We start from the raw sequence: 13730 nt of genomic DNA on the forward strand, positions 1-13730 counted from the left end.
AGCCTGAGGGATCCCTGTGTGTGCTGAGTCCTGCAGGGAGGTGGCAGCTGTTGGTGTCCCCATCCTGCAGCCCCACGGGCCAGGCCAGGCCCTGCAGTTGCTGCTGCCAGTCTGGGAGTGGAGGGACAGGGATGGATGAGCTGGGGGGGCACGGGGGCCTGGGGCACTGTGGGACATGCACGGGGCTTGGGGTTCCAGTGGGGTCCACGTGTGGCACAGAATCACAGAATGGTTTGGGTAGGAAGGGACCTTAAAGTTCATTTAATTCCCTCCTCCATCATGGAGGGACACTTTCCATTATCCCATTGCTCCAAGCCCTGTCCAGCCTGGCCTTGGACACTTCCAGGGATGGAGCAGCCGCAGCTTCTTCTGAGGGCCTCCCCACCCTCACAGGAAAGAATTTCACCCCACCTAACCCTTCTCTTTTTCAGTGAGAAGCCATTCCCCCTTGTTCTGTCCCTCGATCCCTTGTCCCAAGCTCTCCTGGAGCCCCTTAAGCAGTGGAATGGTCTCTAAGGTCTCCCTGGAGCCTCCTCCAGATGAACACTGCCAGCTCTCCCTGCCTGGCTCCCTGGCAGAGGGGTTCCAGGTTCCATCTCCATTTCCGCCTTCCCCGATGCGGCACCGAGGAGCCCCCGCCGCTCCAGCCCGGGGCCGGGGCTGCGGGCACGGGGCGGTCCCGGGGCGGGCGGTGCAGGGGATGGGGGCCGGATCCCGGGGATGGGGAGGCGGATCCCGGGGATGTGGAGGCGGATCCCGGGCTGTCCCGTGGCACAGCCCCGCACCTGCCGCTCACACCGACAACAGCCGGAGCGCCGGCTGGCACTGCCGGGCCCGGTCACCGGGTCCCCCCTGCGCCCCCCATCTCCCCCAGAGCCCTCCGTCCTCCCCATCCCTCGACAGGTCCCCCGAGAGCGCCGGACGGGGCACAGCCACAAGGTAAATGGGGAACGTGGGGATGGGGGTCAGTGCAGAGGAGGAGGAGGAGGAGGTGGATTCTGGGGGAAAGCACCCAGCAATCTGCTGTCTTTGGGCTGTGCTCCGATTGTTGCACAAGCGTGGCAGAATCCCTTCCTGAAATCACTTCCAGCTCTGTGTGTCGTGGAGTGAGTCGACAGGCGGTGATGTTGAGATACAGTGGCCTCAAGTTGTGCCACGGAAAGTTTGGTTGGATATTAGGAACAATTTTTTCTCTGAAAGGACTGTCCAGCCGTGGCACAGGCTGCCCGAGGCAGTGGTGGAGTCACTGTCCCTGGAGGGGTTTAACAACTGTGTGGCTGTGGCACTTGGGGACGTGGGTTAGTGGTGGCTTGGCAGTGCTGGGCTCGGTAGTCACAGTGGGTTTTCTAACCCAGATGAGATTCTGTGGTTCACCTGTGGCTCCAGCAGCACCGGGATGCCCCCGGCGGGATGGGCACGCTCTGGTACCGGTGTCCGTGCTGGGCCGGACTCGGTTCCTGGAGGAGGTGGCTGTGCTGCAGGCGGGGAGGATGAGGAGCTTGGAGCTGGCATGCAGCTCCTGACGGCCTCGTGCTGAAACTGGATCCCCCTCTGTCCTCTGGGCTGAGTCACGGCCATGTGTGGGGCAAGAATCTGGGTGAGAATCTGCCTCTGGATCGGCCGGTTTGGGTTCGGCACATTCAATTCGGCTCAGCCGTGCTGACCCGCACATGGCTGGCAGGGCTCAGCAGGGATGGGGGTTTGGCCACCTGCCTTTCCCCAGGGCTCCTCCTCACCTCCCCTAGCTGGGATTAGTGCAGGTAGCCTGGTGGCTGGGAAAGCACGGATTTGCCATCTGTCAGGGGACTCCAGATCAGCCCCTCTCCCTGCAGTGGGGGAGGCTGGGCTCTATGTCCTGGCCTTCAGTGCCCTGGGCACGTTTGCAGCAGGTTCCCTACCCTTTGTCATTGGTAGGGAGGGGTGGATTTGCTGTGCCTGTGTCATTTGTCACACTGTGACCCAGCAGTGCTCTGGGGAAGAGTGCTGCCAAGGTGAGAGGCTGCTTCCTCAGGGGCTCTTTGATGTGCCGAGCTCAAACACCGGCTCTTTGTGTGTTTGGATTTGTGGTTTGTGTTCTGAAGTGCTCTGTGTGCCGAGGGCAGCAGAGCCTCTTATACTTAAAGACCTTTGTACAGTCCCTGGGTGTTGGAGTGCATATCGTGAATTTTTGGCAGAAATCCACACTCTTTTCCAGTTGCATACGTGAACTGTTATCAATGGCTGTGCCTTTTTCTGTTTGCACTCTCACCAAAGCCCAGCTGAGGAGGTGCTGTGCAGCCACCCCTTGCTGCTCAACAGGAGCAGGGGCCACAGATCAGCTCACATCCCATCAGTCTACCTCCATTCTTGCAGGGGGAAAATCAGCTCCCACCCTTATCCTGACAGCTTGTCAGTATTTTCTGTGTGTGGCAAAACACAAAGTTCCAGCACAGAGCAGGTATCCAAGCTCCTTCTGAGGAGCAGCTCACGTTCCTGCCATGTGCTCGCACTTCCTCCAAGAAATATTTTTCTGATAAAAGACTGAGAGCATAAATCCAGCCGTGCTTCCGTTGAGAATTCCTCGTCTGAATCGCCTGCAGTGCCCAAACCCCAGTGTGTGCTCAGGACAGGCTGCCAGCGCTTCAGTTTCGTAAGAGAACAAAATGTGGTTGTGCCCAAGGGCACGTCAGTACTTCCCTTTGGTTTTGTACTAATTTCAAAAAGATTTGAAGGTTCTCAAAGTCAATTGAAGTGAGTGGGAGAATGAAAGGTCACCCTTTCCCCGAGGGCATGCTGAGGCTGCTGCGTGACTTTGGGCAGGAGGACCAAGCCTGGAAGTTGGCTGGCACTGAAGGGTGCAGGCAGTGCTGAGGGTAAATCACTGCCAGTAGAGAGAAGAACAAAGTCTCCTTCCTTTAAGTGATCACCCCATGTAAAGACTGAGATAGTTTGCCTATTGCAGGGGTTTGGGATTTTCCCTCAGTGTGGCTTTGGAAAGGCTTCTGCATTTGGTGTCTGTGGGAGTTTAATCCCCAAATTCAGGCAGGGTCTGTGGGGAAGGGAATGCCTCAGGAGTGGTCACTGTGGCCCTGATTCATGGGTAGCTGGGGGTCCTGTGGTGTGGTGGGACCAGGGGTCAGAGCATCCCTTAACACAGGGGTCTCCTTTCCTCCCCCCAGCCCCATAGCAGAGATGTTACTCCATCCCTTCTGCCCTTTGGATTTGGTGACAAGGATTACCAGAGCCCAGGCATGAAAGCTGAGCTGGTTTTGTGCATGTAAAAAGCTTTAGAAGCGGCATGGGGGCTGTAAAAACTGAGATGCTGTTGCTCTGCCACTCTTCCCATCCCATGCTGTGCCCATGCTGGTCCTGCTGCAGCAGCAATGGTACTCCAAGGCAAGAGGAGCCACAGGGAGTTACAGTTCCCAAAACCATGTCACAAGTTTGCTTAGCATGGGAACATCTCCCCAGAACTTGGGATTTCTTATTTCTCAACTTCCCTTCTTGCACGTGGTGTTCTAGCCCTGCTGGGACGTGTGACAGAGGTGTCTGGGGGGTTAGCCCTGGAGGAAAGCTGTGCTGGAAAGTGGCTGGAGCCTCCAGGGCTGGTGGCCAGGGCAGAGGAGCTGCTGTGAACTTGGAGCAGAGCTCTGGAGGGGACTGGCACATTCCAGCGAGGCCGGGGGTCTCAGCAGGTTAATGATTGAGCTGCTCTGGCCCTTTGGCTCCTGCCATTTGCAGAGGCACCTCGGCAACATGGGAACCTTTCCAGGCTGCTGGGGATTTAAAGAGACAGGGCCTGTCCCTACATTTCCAGTAAGAGGATGCTTTTTTGGTGCTTTTTTGGTGCTCTTCTGGATTTTTGTTATCTGTTTGCCTTCTGTTCATTGGGTGTGTTACCTGCATGTCCTGCAGGAGGAGCATTGTTGGTGTGGAGCTGTGCTGCCCATTCCAGGCTCGTCATCCTCTCCCTGATGATGCAGATGTGACCCTGATCCCACAGGATGTGGCTTTCAGTGGGTCCCCATGCCTCTGGGTGCTGTGACACCCATGGGTGGCCGTGTCCCCAGCCTGCTGCTGCCCCCTGCAGCTGCTGGGTTAATCATTGACAGGTCCCTGTGCCACGTGGGCACTGGCATGGCTGTTTGCAGAACCCTTATCAGCACGGGGCACTTGTCACCCGTGCCAGTTCCCGGCAGAGCAAACGTTAACGGCAGGGCTGGAACAGCTTCAGCAGCTCGGGGACCCTCCCCAGGGCTCAGCCACTTCCTATCCCACTGTACTCGAGGCATGTTCAATCCCAGCAGGGCTGCAGTGTCAAAGCCTGGGGGTCTGCAGGGCAGACAGGCTGGTGGGGTGGTCAGGATGAGCCCTGGAACATCTGGCGTGGTCCTGGGATGAACATCTGGATTTCCATGGGTGCTGCAGCCAAGGCTTGGTCCCATTGCTTAAGTGAGAGCAGGAGCTGGTGGCTTGTGCTGAACCTGAGGGGTCCTGTGTGCCCAGTCTGGGTGAGCTGGGGGATCTCCTGCCCTGCAGATGCAGGGGGAGAGCACAAGAAAGCTGGCATTTAAAGGGAAAAGGAAGAAAAAAGGAAAAGGAGTGGAGAGGACGAGGCTCTGCTGGCAGTGCTGAAGGCTGGGCTGGAGCAGGGCTGGCTCTGAGGCTGCAGGTGGGGTTTGCTCTGTGGGGTTTCAGAGGGTTGGCTGCTGGCCCTGCTGCTCCTGCTGAAACTGGAACTGCCTCTGGCCAGGAGGGTCACAAGGCTGCAGGACAGTGCCCACAGCAGTGACGCAGAGGGCACCTGACCTCGTTTCATCACTGTCATTGGGCAAGAGCAGGATGTCTGAGCCAGGGCTGGTGCTCCAGCTTTGCTTTTCCAGACAGAGGGTTGCCCCATGGCCTCCAGACACCTTCCTGAGCAAATCCCAGGATGGCTTTGCATGGAGAGAGCCACTGGCACGATCCTCCTGGGGACAGACACACTGGGGGCACACAGGGACTGTGGCTGGGTGAGTTCTCCTGCTGTGAAGTCCTGGGAGCCGTGGTGCTGCTGGCTTGGGAGCAGCAAGGATGTCGGATGTTCTCCCACAGATAAAAATAATGGACATACACAAAGTGCTAAATCAGGTACAAGGCAGAGATTGCCTCTCTTTTCCACTCAGGTGATCTCTCTCCTGCTGAACCCTGAGCCCTGGCTGCTCTCTGGACAGAAATTTGTTTCCCAGCCAAGTGGCAGCTGACCCCACGCTTCCCTTTCCCATCCCCATGCCTGGCCTCACACCTCCACAGCTCTTCCAGCTCTGCTGAGAAATTCCCAACCCCAGCAGGCATGGAGGCGTTCTGCAGCAGCAGCTGAGCTGGATCAAACCACTCTGGGGCTGAAAGCACCAAGTGCCTGCTTATTAAGAGGATATTCAGGGGGCTGGGGACACAGAGAGTGCTGTGCCCTTGGCCTTGCTTTGGTGTCCTCTGCTGTACAGAGAGAATGGGATCACCCTCTCTGTGGCTGTGACCTGTGAGTGCACGGGAACACTGCCAGATCCTGGCACTGAGCTTATTTATTGTTTTATTTATTGTGCTGTCCCGTGCTGGAGGGTCCAGGAGAGCGAGCTCTCTGCTCTCTGCTCTTGGCTTTGCTCTGTCCTTGACTGACTGCTGGAGGCAGCTGCTTCTCCACCTCCTGCATTTCCTGCATTTCTTCTCTTTCTGCTTTCTTGTGCCTTATGTCAGGAGGTTGGTGTGAAGGCAGCATTTGTGCTTCCTAAGCCCCCACGTGTGTCCCTGCTGGGCTGCAGCAGCTGCAGGGCTGGCAGGGGGCTGGGGGGGCTGCAGGGGCCCGGGTACCCCATCCCTGCCCTCCACAGCAGGCTCAGGAGCCACGGTTCCATCTGCTGGAGATCCCAGCACAGCCCCTGAGGGACCCTCACACAGCCCACTCAGGGCCCCTGTGGAAAGGGTCTGGCTGGGGAGGGGGGCACAGCTGCAGCCCCTGGTGCAGTGCAGGGCCTCCAGCAATGCCAACAGCTGGATGAGTTCTGCCCAGTGCCTCTGGGAATGGGGCCAGAGCTTTTGTGAACTCAAGAGTGGGTCCCCAGCTATGAGCCCTTTTGGGGATCTCATACTTTCCTTGCCAGGCAGAGTTTATGTTTGGATTTTGGGTTTTGTGCCATTTTTTTCAGGATCTGGCAATGCCACAGATAGGCTCTTCTCACATCACCAATGCAAACTCCAGACACCTTGAGATTCCCTGAGGCACACAGGGAACATTTGCAGCAGGGACTGAAGGGGTTAATAAAGCTGCTTTGCAATGTGATTAAAAAAAAAAAAAAAAAAAGCCATTTCCTTCTTGTCCAGAGACAGTTTATTTTCTGGGCATTCTTCGGGATGCAGGGAGGTGCCTTTTCTTTAAGGCATTTCCTGTAAGCAAATTTATATTTGGCCTGGGGAGGGTGGGGAGAGGAGGTGGGTGCTGGGGAGGGTCTGCAGCCGAGCTGGGTGACCTCAGCTTTGGCTCCTTGTCCCCAATTGTGGAGGTGGCAGCTGCGGGAGGTGCTGGCTGGGCTGGCTGTCACAGCAGGGTCCTGCAGGGTCCCTCCTGTCACTGCAGGGTGAGAGCAGGGTCCTGCAGGGTCCCTCCTGTCACTGCAGGGTGAGAGCAGGGTCCTGCAGGGTTCCTCCTGTCACTGCAGGGTGAGAGCAGGGTCCTGCAGGGTTCCTCCTGTCACTGCAGGGTGAGAGCAGGGTCCTGCAGGGTCCCCTGTGCCCTGGCAGTGCTGCTGCCACTGTGCTGAGCCTGAGCTGGCACCCTTGAGGCTGCTTTCATGCCATCCCTTCCATTATCTTTAAGATGATGAAGATAAGAGCTGCTGAACCCCGTTATCCTGTCATTGGTGTCTTCCCTCCCCCAGGATGGCTTTGATTGCCACTGAAAAGTCCAAGAAGCCAAGGTGGAAATGCAGCAGATCATGAGCATTCCCTGTGCCCCTGGGGTGGGTAGTGCAGATTTAACTCTTTCCCTGAGGATATTTGGTCAGATCCTGGGCCAGGGGCTGCAGCCGGACCCCGATGCCCCAGGCTGGGCTCCCCCAGGCTTGAGCTGCCCCCCAGTGTTCCCCGTGCCAATTTTCTTCTCCCCCATTTTGTTTTCCTTTTATTACCGTGATTTCCTAACATCGGAAGAGGCGAGTTATGAAACTGGAGTTATCCAAACACGTCTTGTTTGAAGATAGCGTTTCATGCAGCAGATGCAGCTTCCTGCCCTGTAAATGGCTCCCATTGTTTTGCCTTGGCTCCCGGCCCCACAGCGCTGGGGTGTCGCTCTGCTCCAGCAGCCACAGGAGTGGTGGTCCCAGGGCTGGGCTGGGAGCACTGGTGCTCTGAAAGCACCTGGGGCTGCCTCAGGTTAAAGGCAGGGAGTTGGCAGGGTGCTGGTTTGGTTGGCTGCAAACATCACCTGCAAGCTGGGGTCCTTGTGTGCTGGGCCAGGCACAGGGGTGGCACGGATGGATGGTGTGTGCATGGCAGGAGGCAGGGAAGAGGGGGTAAATAAAAGAGGTAGTGCTGGTTGGTGTGGTGAGGACAATTCCCAGCACAAAAGAAGCAGCACACATTTTTAATTTAATTTTTTGATTATTTTTTTAGTGTTTAAATGCAAAGAGAGGGTTCAGAGGTGACCCTCAGGTGCTGCTGAGGCACTGGGAAGAAATTCTTTCCTGTGAGAGTACTGAGGCCCTGGCAGCACAGGTTGCCCAGAGAAGATGTGGCTGCCCCGTCCCTGGAAGTGTCCAAGGCCAGGCTGGATGAAGTTTGGAGCAACCTGGTCTGGTGGAAGGTGGCCCTGCCTGTGGCAGGGGTTGGAACTGGATGAGCTGAAAGGTCCCTTCCAAACTAAACCATCCTTTAGTCAATGATTCTGTGATCCCTGTGGTTCTCTGTGACTGAAGCAGTGCTCACAGTCAGATTTGCTGGTGAGCTGCAGTTTTGTGCCCATATTCCCCCTGGGCACTGCCAGCCTGACCTTGGGTGCGTGTCCTGCAGCTCCAGCCAGCTCTGGCTACCGCAGGATCCCGGGCACAGGGAGGTGCAGCAGGAACAGGCTGGGACCTGGTGAGTTTTGGGTGGATGTCCTTCCCCACTGGCAGAGCTGCTTTGAGAGGAGCTGGGTGTGCCCAAAGCTCTTCCTCTGACTGAGGAAGGCCGGCGGGGATCACGCTGTCCCTGGAGCTCGGGCACGGCTGCCGTGCTGCAGCCACGCTTGTGAGGCTGCCTCTCTTCTCCTGCTCTCACAGCCTTCCCACCTGCTCGAGCAGCAGGGATTGTTTTTTAATTAATTTTTTGTTTCTGTGAACACTGTTAGGGGCTGGGGAGCTGCAGCTGTTGGCTCATTAATGAGGTTCTCTGCAGAACCGTGGCAGGAAGCAGTGCTGGACCCTTGGCTGAGCTCGCAGGTTGACGCTTTTCCTTCCTGCCCTTCTCAGCAAAGCAAAGTCACTTTGTGGCCTCCCCCACCTCAGCCCCTGCTCCCTCCCTGCTTTGGGTGTCAGTTTTTGCTCTGAGGGTTGGGCTGGGGTCCCCCAGGCAGGGTCCTGAGTCTTGTGTCTCTGTTCCTTTGGCCATAGCAGTTGGAGACGACAGAGATAGCAAGGTCTGCAGTCTCAATGACTGGCGTTTGATAAGGTTCACTGATATTTTATCAGTGGTCTCTAAGGACAGAAGGAAACTTTGTGAGTTAAGAACATCTGTCTTGGCAGGGCCACATCCCCCTGAGTGCTCAGTGCTGGCTTGAGATGGAACTCAAATCCTCAGAGATCCCATTCTGTCCTTGCTGCCAGCACCCACAGATGTCTTGGCTGCTCCTGGGCTGTTCTCTGGCTGTGCTGGCAGAGCCACTCACCTGCCCAGCTGCTTCACCTGGGATTCACCTGCTCTCATGGTGCTCCTTGAGCAGGGACTGAGCTATGAGGGGCTCCTGGCAGCATGTGAAGGACTGGGTTCCATGGATTATTGAGCATTTGTGTTTCTTGGCCAGGCTCCTCAGCCCATCGTGGCACGGAGTGATGCACTGGTGGCTTTGCCAGTGCTTTCCCTGTTGTTCCAGCACTGCTCCCCTTCAGCTCATCCCCAGCTCTGCCGAGCTCCTGGGTGGGGATGGTGTTCTGCAGTGGAAGGGGGAGGAGATACCATATCCCACCTCTCTGTGGGAATGCTCTGGAGACCCAGGAGAGCCAAGACCAGCTCCTGCAGCCCTGCTGGTGCTCTCAGGCTGCAGGGACCCTGTGCCACCCCACAGTGCGTGGGCAGGTGGGAATGAAGCACTGGGTGAGCAGCCGGCGGGAAGAGCGGCGCGTCCTTGCGAGCGGCGGTCACGGCCCGGTGTCACCTGTCACATGCCAGGCAGGGCACTGAAGCGTGGCTGGCCTTGTGTGCATGGCCGTGGCTCAGAGAGGCACTGCTGGGTGAGCAGCCACACGTCCGGGCTCTGGGACTGGGATTTTGGGCAAATCAAGGCACAAGGTGTCCTGGATGGGGCTGGGGGCAGGTGCTGCTCGTCCTCAGAGATGCTGAGGTGTGCTGGGGATTTGGGCCCCTTCTGAAAACTCGCATTTGAGTCAAAAATTAGTCATAAAATTAGATGGATAAAGTTCTAGAAGGGTTTTGAGCTGATTGATTGACCACAAACACATCAGCCAGCAGCACTGGGGGAGAGCTTCGCTGAGGCAAAGCCTTCCTCAGAAACACCAGTGGGGCAACTGCTGCACACTGCTGGGAGTGGAGAGGAATGCTGGCTTGGGGAAAGATGAGCATTTTAGAGTGTTCTGAAGGACACAGCCCTGCCTGCTGGGGATGGCTCCCCTGCCATGCACAGCTGCTGTGGTGGGGGTTTGGCTGGGGAGGTTCCTCCCTATGTGAAAGCAGTGGCTATTCCAGAATGACTGTCTTGAGGCCAAAGTGCTCTTAGTATCACCCCTGGGAAGCTGTGAACAGGCTGGAGCCTTTGCCAGCCCTGGCGTCAGCCCACCATCAGGAGGGGATCTGTGCCCCACGAGCAGCCCCATCCTCACCATGCCCAGCTGTGAGCACCAGCGAGGCCGTTGTGCAGTCAGGCCCAGACAAAAAACCCCAAGTGGGCCTTGCTGTGACAAATCTTTTCCTTACAGAGGGGCTTTCACATGGAAGGGAAGCTGGAACAAACATGCCCGTTCCTGCCAAAGGCGCTGCTCTGCCAGTAACTGGCCTCTACTTCTTACTGCAAGTGGTTGATGTGTGGAATTGGGGCTTCCTGCTGCCTGCTGACCCCTGGGCTTCTCCTTCTCCTGACCCCAGGAGCTGTTCCTCTGCTCCTGACCCTGCTGCTGGCAGCCACCACTGTGGCTCCGGTGTGCTCGGCGTCATAACTTCCCATGAGCCGGAATGGCTGTGCCAGGGTGTGAGCTCCTGTGCCTGGAAATCCCTCAGAAGGATGGGAACTGCTTGATTAATTAACCAAAATGAAGAGGAGCTGTTTGAACCATGTCTGGGAAGTGTTCCTCCTGACTTACAGCAAAGATCTTGGATTTGGGGTTGTTTTTAGCCACAGAGCAGCCCAGATCCCTTTGTGCATCCTGGGATCCCTCCTGATCCATGGCTCTCCTCTGTGTCCCACAAGGCTTTGCTTGCCTTGGCTCCTCAGAAATGCTGTTTTTTACATAAAGGACCCCATTTTGGTCTATGCTCAGGTGCAGGGTGGGCTTGGGCAGGGTGGGAAGGGGCACAGGCAGACCTGGCTGTGCTGAATTCTCTGGTGGGAGGCAGATGGATGGGACCATGTGAGCTGACTCTGCCATTCCTATGAATTATCCTCAAGACCAGCGTAAGAGTCTCTAATATTGCTTGAGGCCAGGTTTTTCATCCTGTTTTATAATATTCCCTGACATTCCCCACATTCCTGGCAAGGAGAGTTCTGTATTTTTTTGAAATTTTCCTTCATCTCTTTGGAAAACTGTGACATGCTTTAAGACTTCTTCAAAATGCTTTTGTCCTGCTGTTCTGGCACCTCCTGCTAGCTCCATAAAGAACGGGAAGCCTTTACCTTCAACTCCAGCCCCAACATCATCTCCTTCCAGTTGGGAGATGAAGAAAGAGATCAGGTGCTCCTGTTTGACTGAGTGACCCCCCTAAACCTGATGTCCCTGGTGTGTTTCCACCCCTCTCTGCAGGTTTCTCTACCCCCATGTTTTTGGGATGAATTGGGCCTGTCACCTGAGCTTCCATCATTGTCACAGCCTGTGAGGATGGCAAGGTCTGGGTCTGCAGGGTCTGACCTGCCAGGTGTGAGCTGAGGGCGGGTGGGATGCTTCCCACTGCTGTATCCCTGTGTAGGGATGAGAGACCTATGGTGTTTCTCACCAGGAATCAGAAGCAAGGTGAGCTGATGCTCAGCTCATTCTGGGAATGATTTTATGCCAAAGCTCTGGTTTGGGAAGTGCAGGCACAGGGAATGTGGTTTTCACTACAGAGACTAATCCTGTGTCAGCCACAGCTTGTTGTTTGGACCGTGCTGACCCCTCTTCTTTGGGCTGAGAGGTGAGCAGATTCCTGCTGCGTGGACAAGAAACATTCCCAGGGCAGGTGGAGCACACTGGGCTCAGCACAAACTGGAATTTTGTACGGAATTGGGTGATTTAATCTGGCTATCTCACATTGCAAAGAACTCAAGAACTGCTATTCTTGTCCTTGAACCATCTTTTTGAGCTTTTTGTCATCTTTGATACCTTGAGGGACTGGGAAATTTATGATGATGAAATTTATGAAGACCCAGCCTTGGCTGTCAGTTTTCTCATCCCTGGCACACAGAACCTGCTGAGAGGAGCCTCAGCTGTGGCTCACGGCTCTGGTTTGGTGATGATGAGGGTGGCCAGTCTGATGATGAGAGGGAGTTTTGGGGTGTCCAGACAGGACAGAATCTGCACCAGCCCCTCTCCCAGCGCCTGCAGCCGGCACCGTGCGGGACGCTTTGCCCTTAACCCTTTATTTCTCGGCTTGGCACGGGAAGCTGCGGCTCAGCTGGCGGCCCCGGGGTGCCGAGCTGTGCCGGACGGTGCCGTGCCGGGCCGGGCAGGACGGCGGGGCTGGGAGCGGGACCGGATGGAGCCCTCCCGGCGCTCCCGCCCCCGCCGTGGCGCTGAGCCCTGCGGGGCCGGGATGTCCTGTCTGCCGGGGACACGGCTCGGCTCGGCTCGGCTCGGCTCGGCTCGGCTCGGCACAGCAGCTCTGCCATGGAATCAGAGACCTTCCAGCCGCCGCTGGACAGCGCTGGGTGGCCGAGGAGGGCGTGAAGGAGGCTGGGGGAGGGGGGGGGGGGTCATGCTGATATTTTTTTCTGCGTTTTATCCACGGGTTCCAATGAACAAAGCCGGGATTAACAGCTCCTGCCATGGTGAGTCCCGGCTCTGTATTTGGATTGGGAGGCTCCAGGCAGCGAACGCTCTCGGGGGAGGTGGGAAAGGCTCTAAAATGACCTTTTTTTCTTGTTAGAGATTTCTTGGAAGCAGCGTTTCCTGTGCAGCAGGGCGGTTTGCTCCGGCTTTTACACAGCGGGGGCGAGCGCAGGGTTCAGAGGTGTCGCTTGTGTTGTTGTTAAAATGGTTGGGGAGGTTTTTATTTTTTTAATCTTTTCTCGAAAACCAGAATTTCCTTCACCTTTTTTGCCGTGCCCGGAGCGGGGACGTGCAGGAGCCCTGTACCCTGCTGGGATCGGGGATGCGAGCGGCGGTGGCGGTGACAGAGCAGGGCTGGCATCTGTCACACCGCGAGCAGCTTCTCCTCACCGGCTCTGCTCCTCACTGGAGCTGCAGCCCCGGGAATATTTGGGTTTATTTCTGCCAGAGCCAGCCAAGCCGGTGGGAGCGCTGCGTGCCAGCTCCTCCTGATCTCCGGTGGTTTCCTGAGCCAAAATCCTTTGGTGTGAGCCTGAACCCCCCCGGCCCTGGCAGGCATGGCCAGGGGTGCGATGGTGCTGGTGCCAGCCATGCTCTGGGGTGTGGCATCACCTGCTGACACCAATTCACTGATTTAAAAGCAGTTTTCCGAAGAAGGAATGATAAAATAACAGGGTTTGGAGCTGTGGGTGGAGGTGGAAATACCCCAAGCGGTGCCTGTGGGTGTGGGGTGCAGCAGAAGGGGGTCCTGATGGGAGAGAGCTGTAGGCTGGTGACAGTCCTTTCACATGGCACACAGACCTGTGAGCTGGTGGCAGTCCTTCCCCTGGGCACACAGACCTGTGAGCTGGTGGCAGTCCTTCCCCTGGGCACACAGACCTGTGTCCCCCTGAGAAATGTCCCTTGGCTGCATTTTTGGAGTTTGGGTTATGCCTTGGTGTGCCTGGAGGGATCCCTGCATGAACAGGGGTTCTGAGCCTGCACCCCATGAGCTGAGGGGGATCTTGTGCTCAGCTGCACATCCAGGACTCCTTGGGGTTAAACTCCTGAATTTTGCAGATATTTCTGGGATTTCAGGAGTTTAGCAAGGAGCACATGCAGGCACCTGTACTTCCCCTGGGCAGCAGGGACCAGTTGATAAACAAAAGCTGAGTCTGGTGGGGAAGGAGGAAGGATCTTGTGCTGAGCTAGGAAATACTTGATTTGGGGTTATTTTTGTATTGCAAAAGAGGAGAAGAGAGCCCTAAAGTAACCATTTATGCCTCTGCTGGGGATTCAGTGCCTGTTCCTTCGTGCAAGGGCTCGTGGCCATGCCAGGGCTGTGGCAGTGGC

The 13730-nt window shown here is 56.5% G+C and overlaps 1 protein-coding gene across 2 annotated transcripts in view; it reads left to right on the forward strand.

The window, feature by feature from the left end:
* Nucleotides 1–799: 799 nt before the first annotated feature.
* Nucleotides 800–13730, forward strand: part of STARD8 (StAR related lipid transfer domain containing 8) — a 29532-nt gene continuing 16601 nt past the window's right edge. Inside the window, exon 1 of one of the 2 annotated variants that reach the window (XM_058813835.1) lies at nt 800–939. Coding sequence is in view for 1 of the 2 variants with exons in the window: in XM_058813834.1 (XP_058669817.1) it covers nt 12364–12397 (34 nt within the window). In the remaining variant the exon portion in view is untranslated. Of the gene's footprint in view, nt 940–12331; nt 12398–13730 lie in introns of those variants that run through there. The other variant, XM_058813834.1, reaches the window with a different exon arrangement.

This window comes from Ammospiza caudacuta, chromosome 14 (genome assembly GCF_027887145.1).
Source record: "Ammospiza caudacuta isolate bAmmCau1 chromosome 14, bAmmCau1.pri, whole genome shotgun sequence".
Classification (NCBI taxonomy): domain Eukaryota; kingdom Metazoa; phylum Chordata; class Aves; order Passeriformes; family Passerellidae; genus Ammospiza; species Ammospiza caudacuta.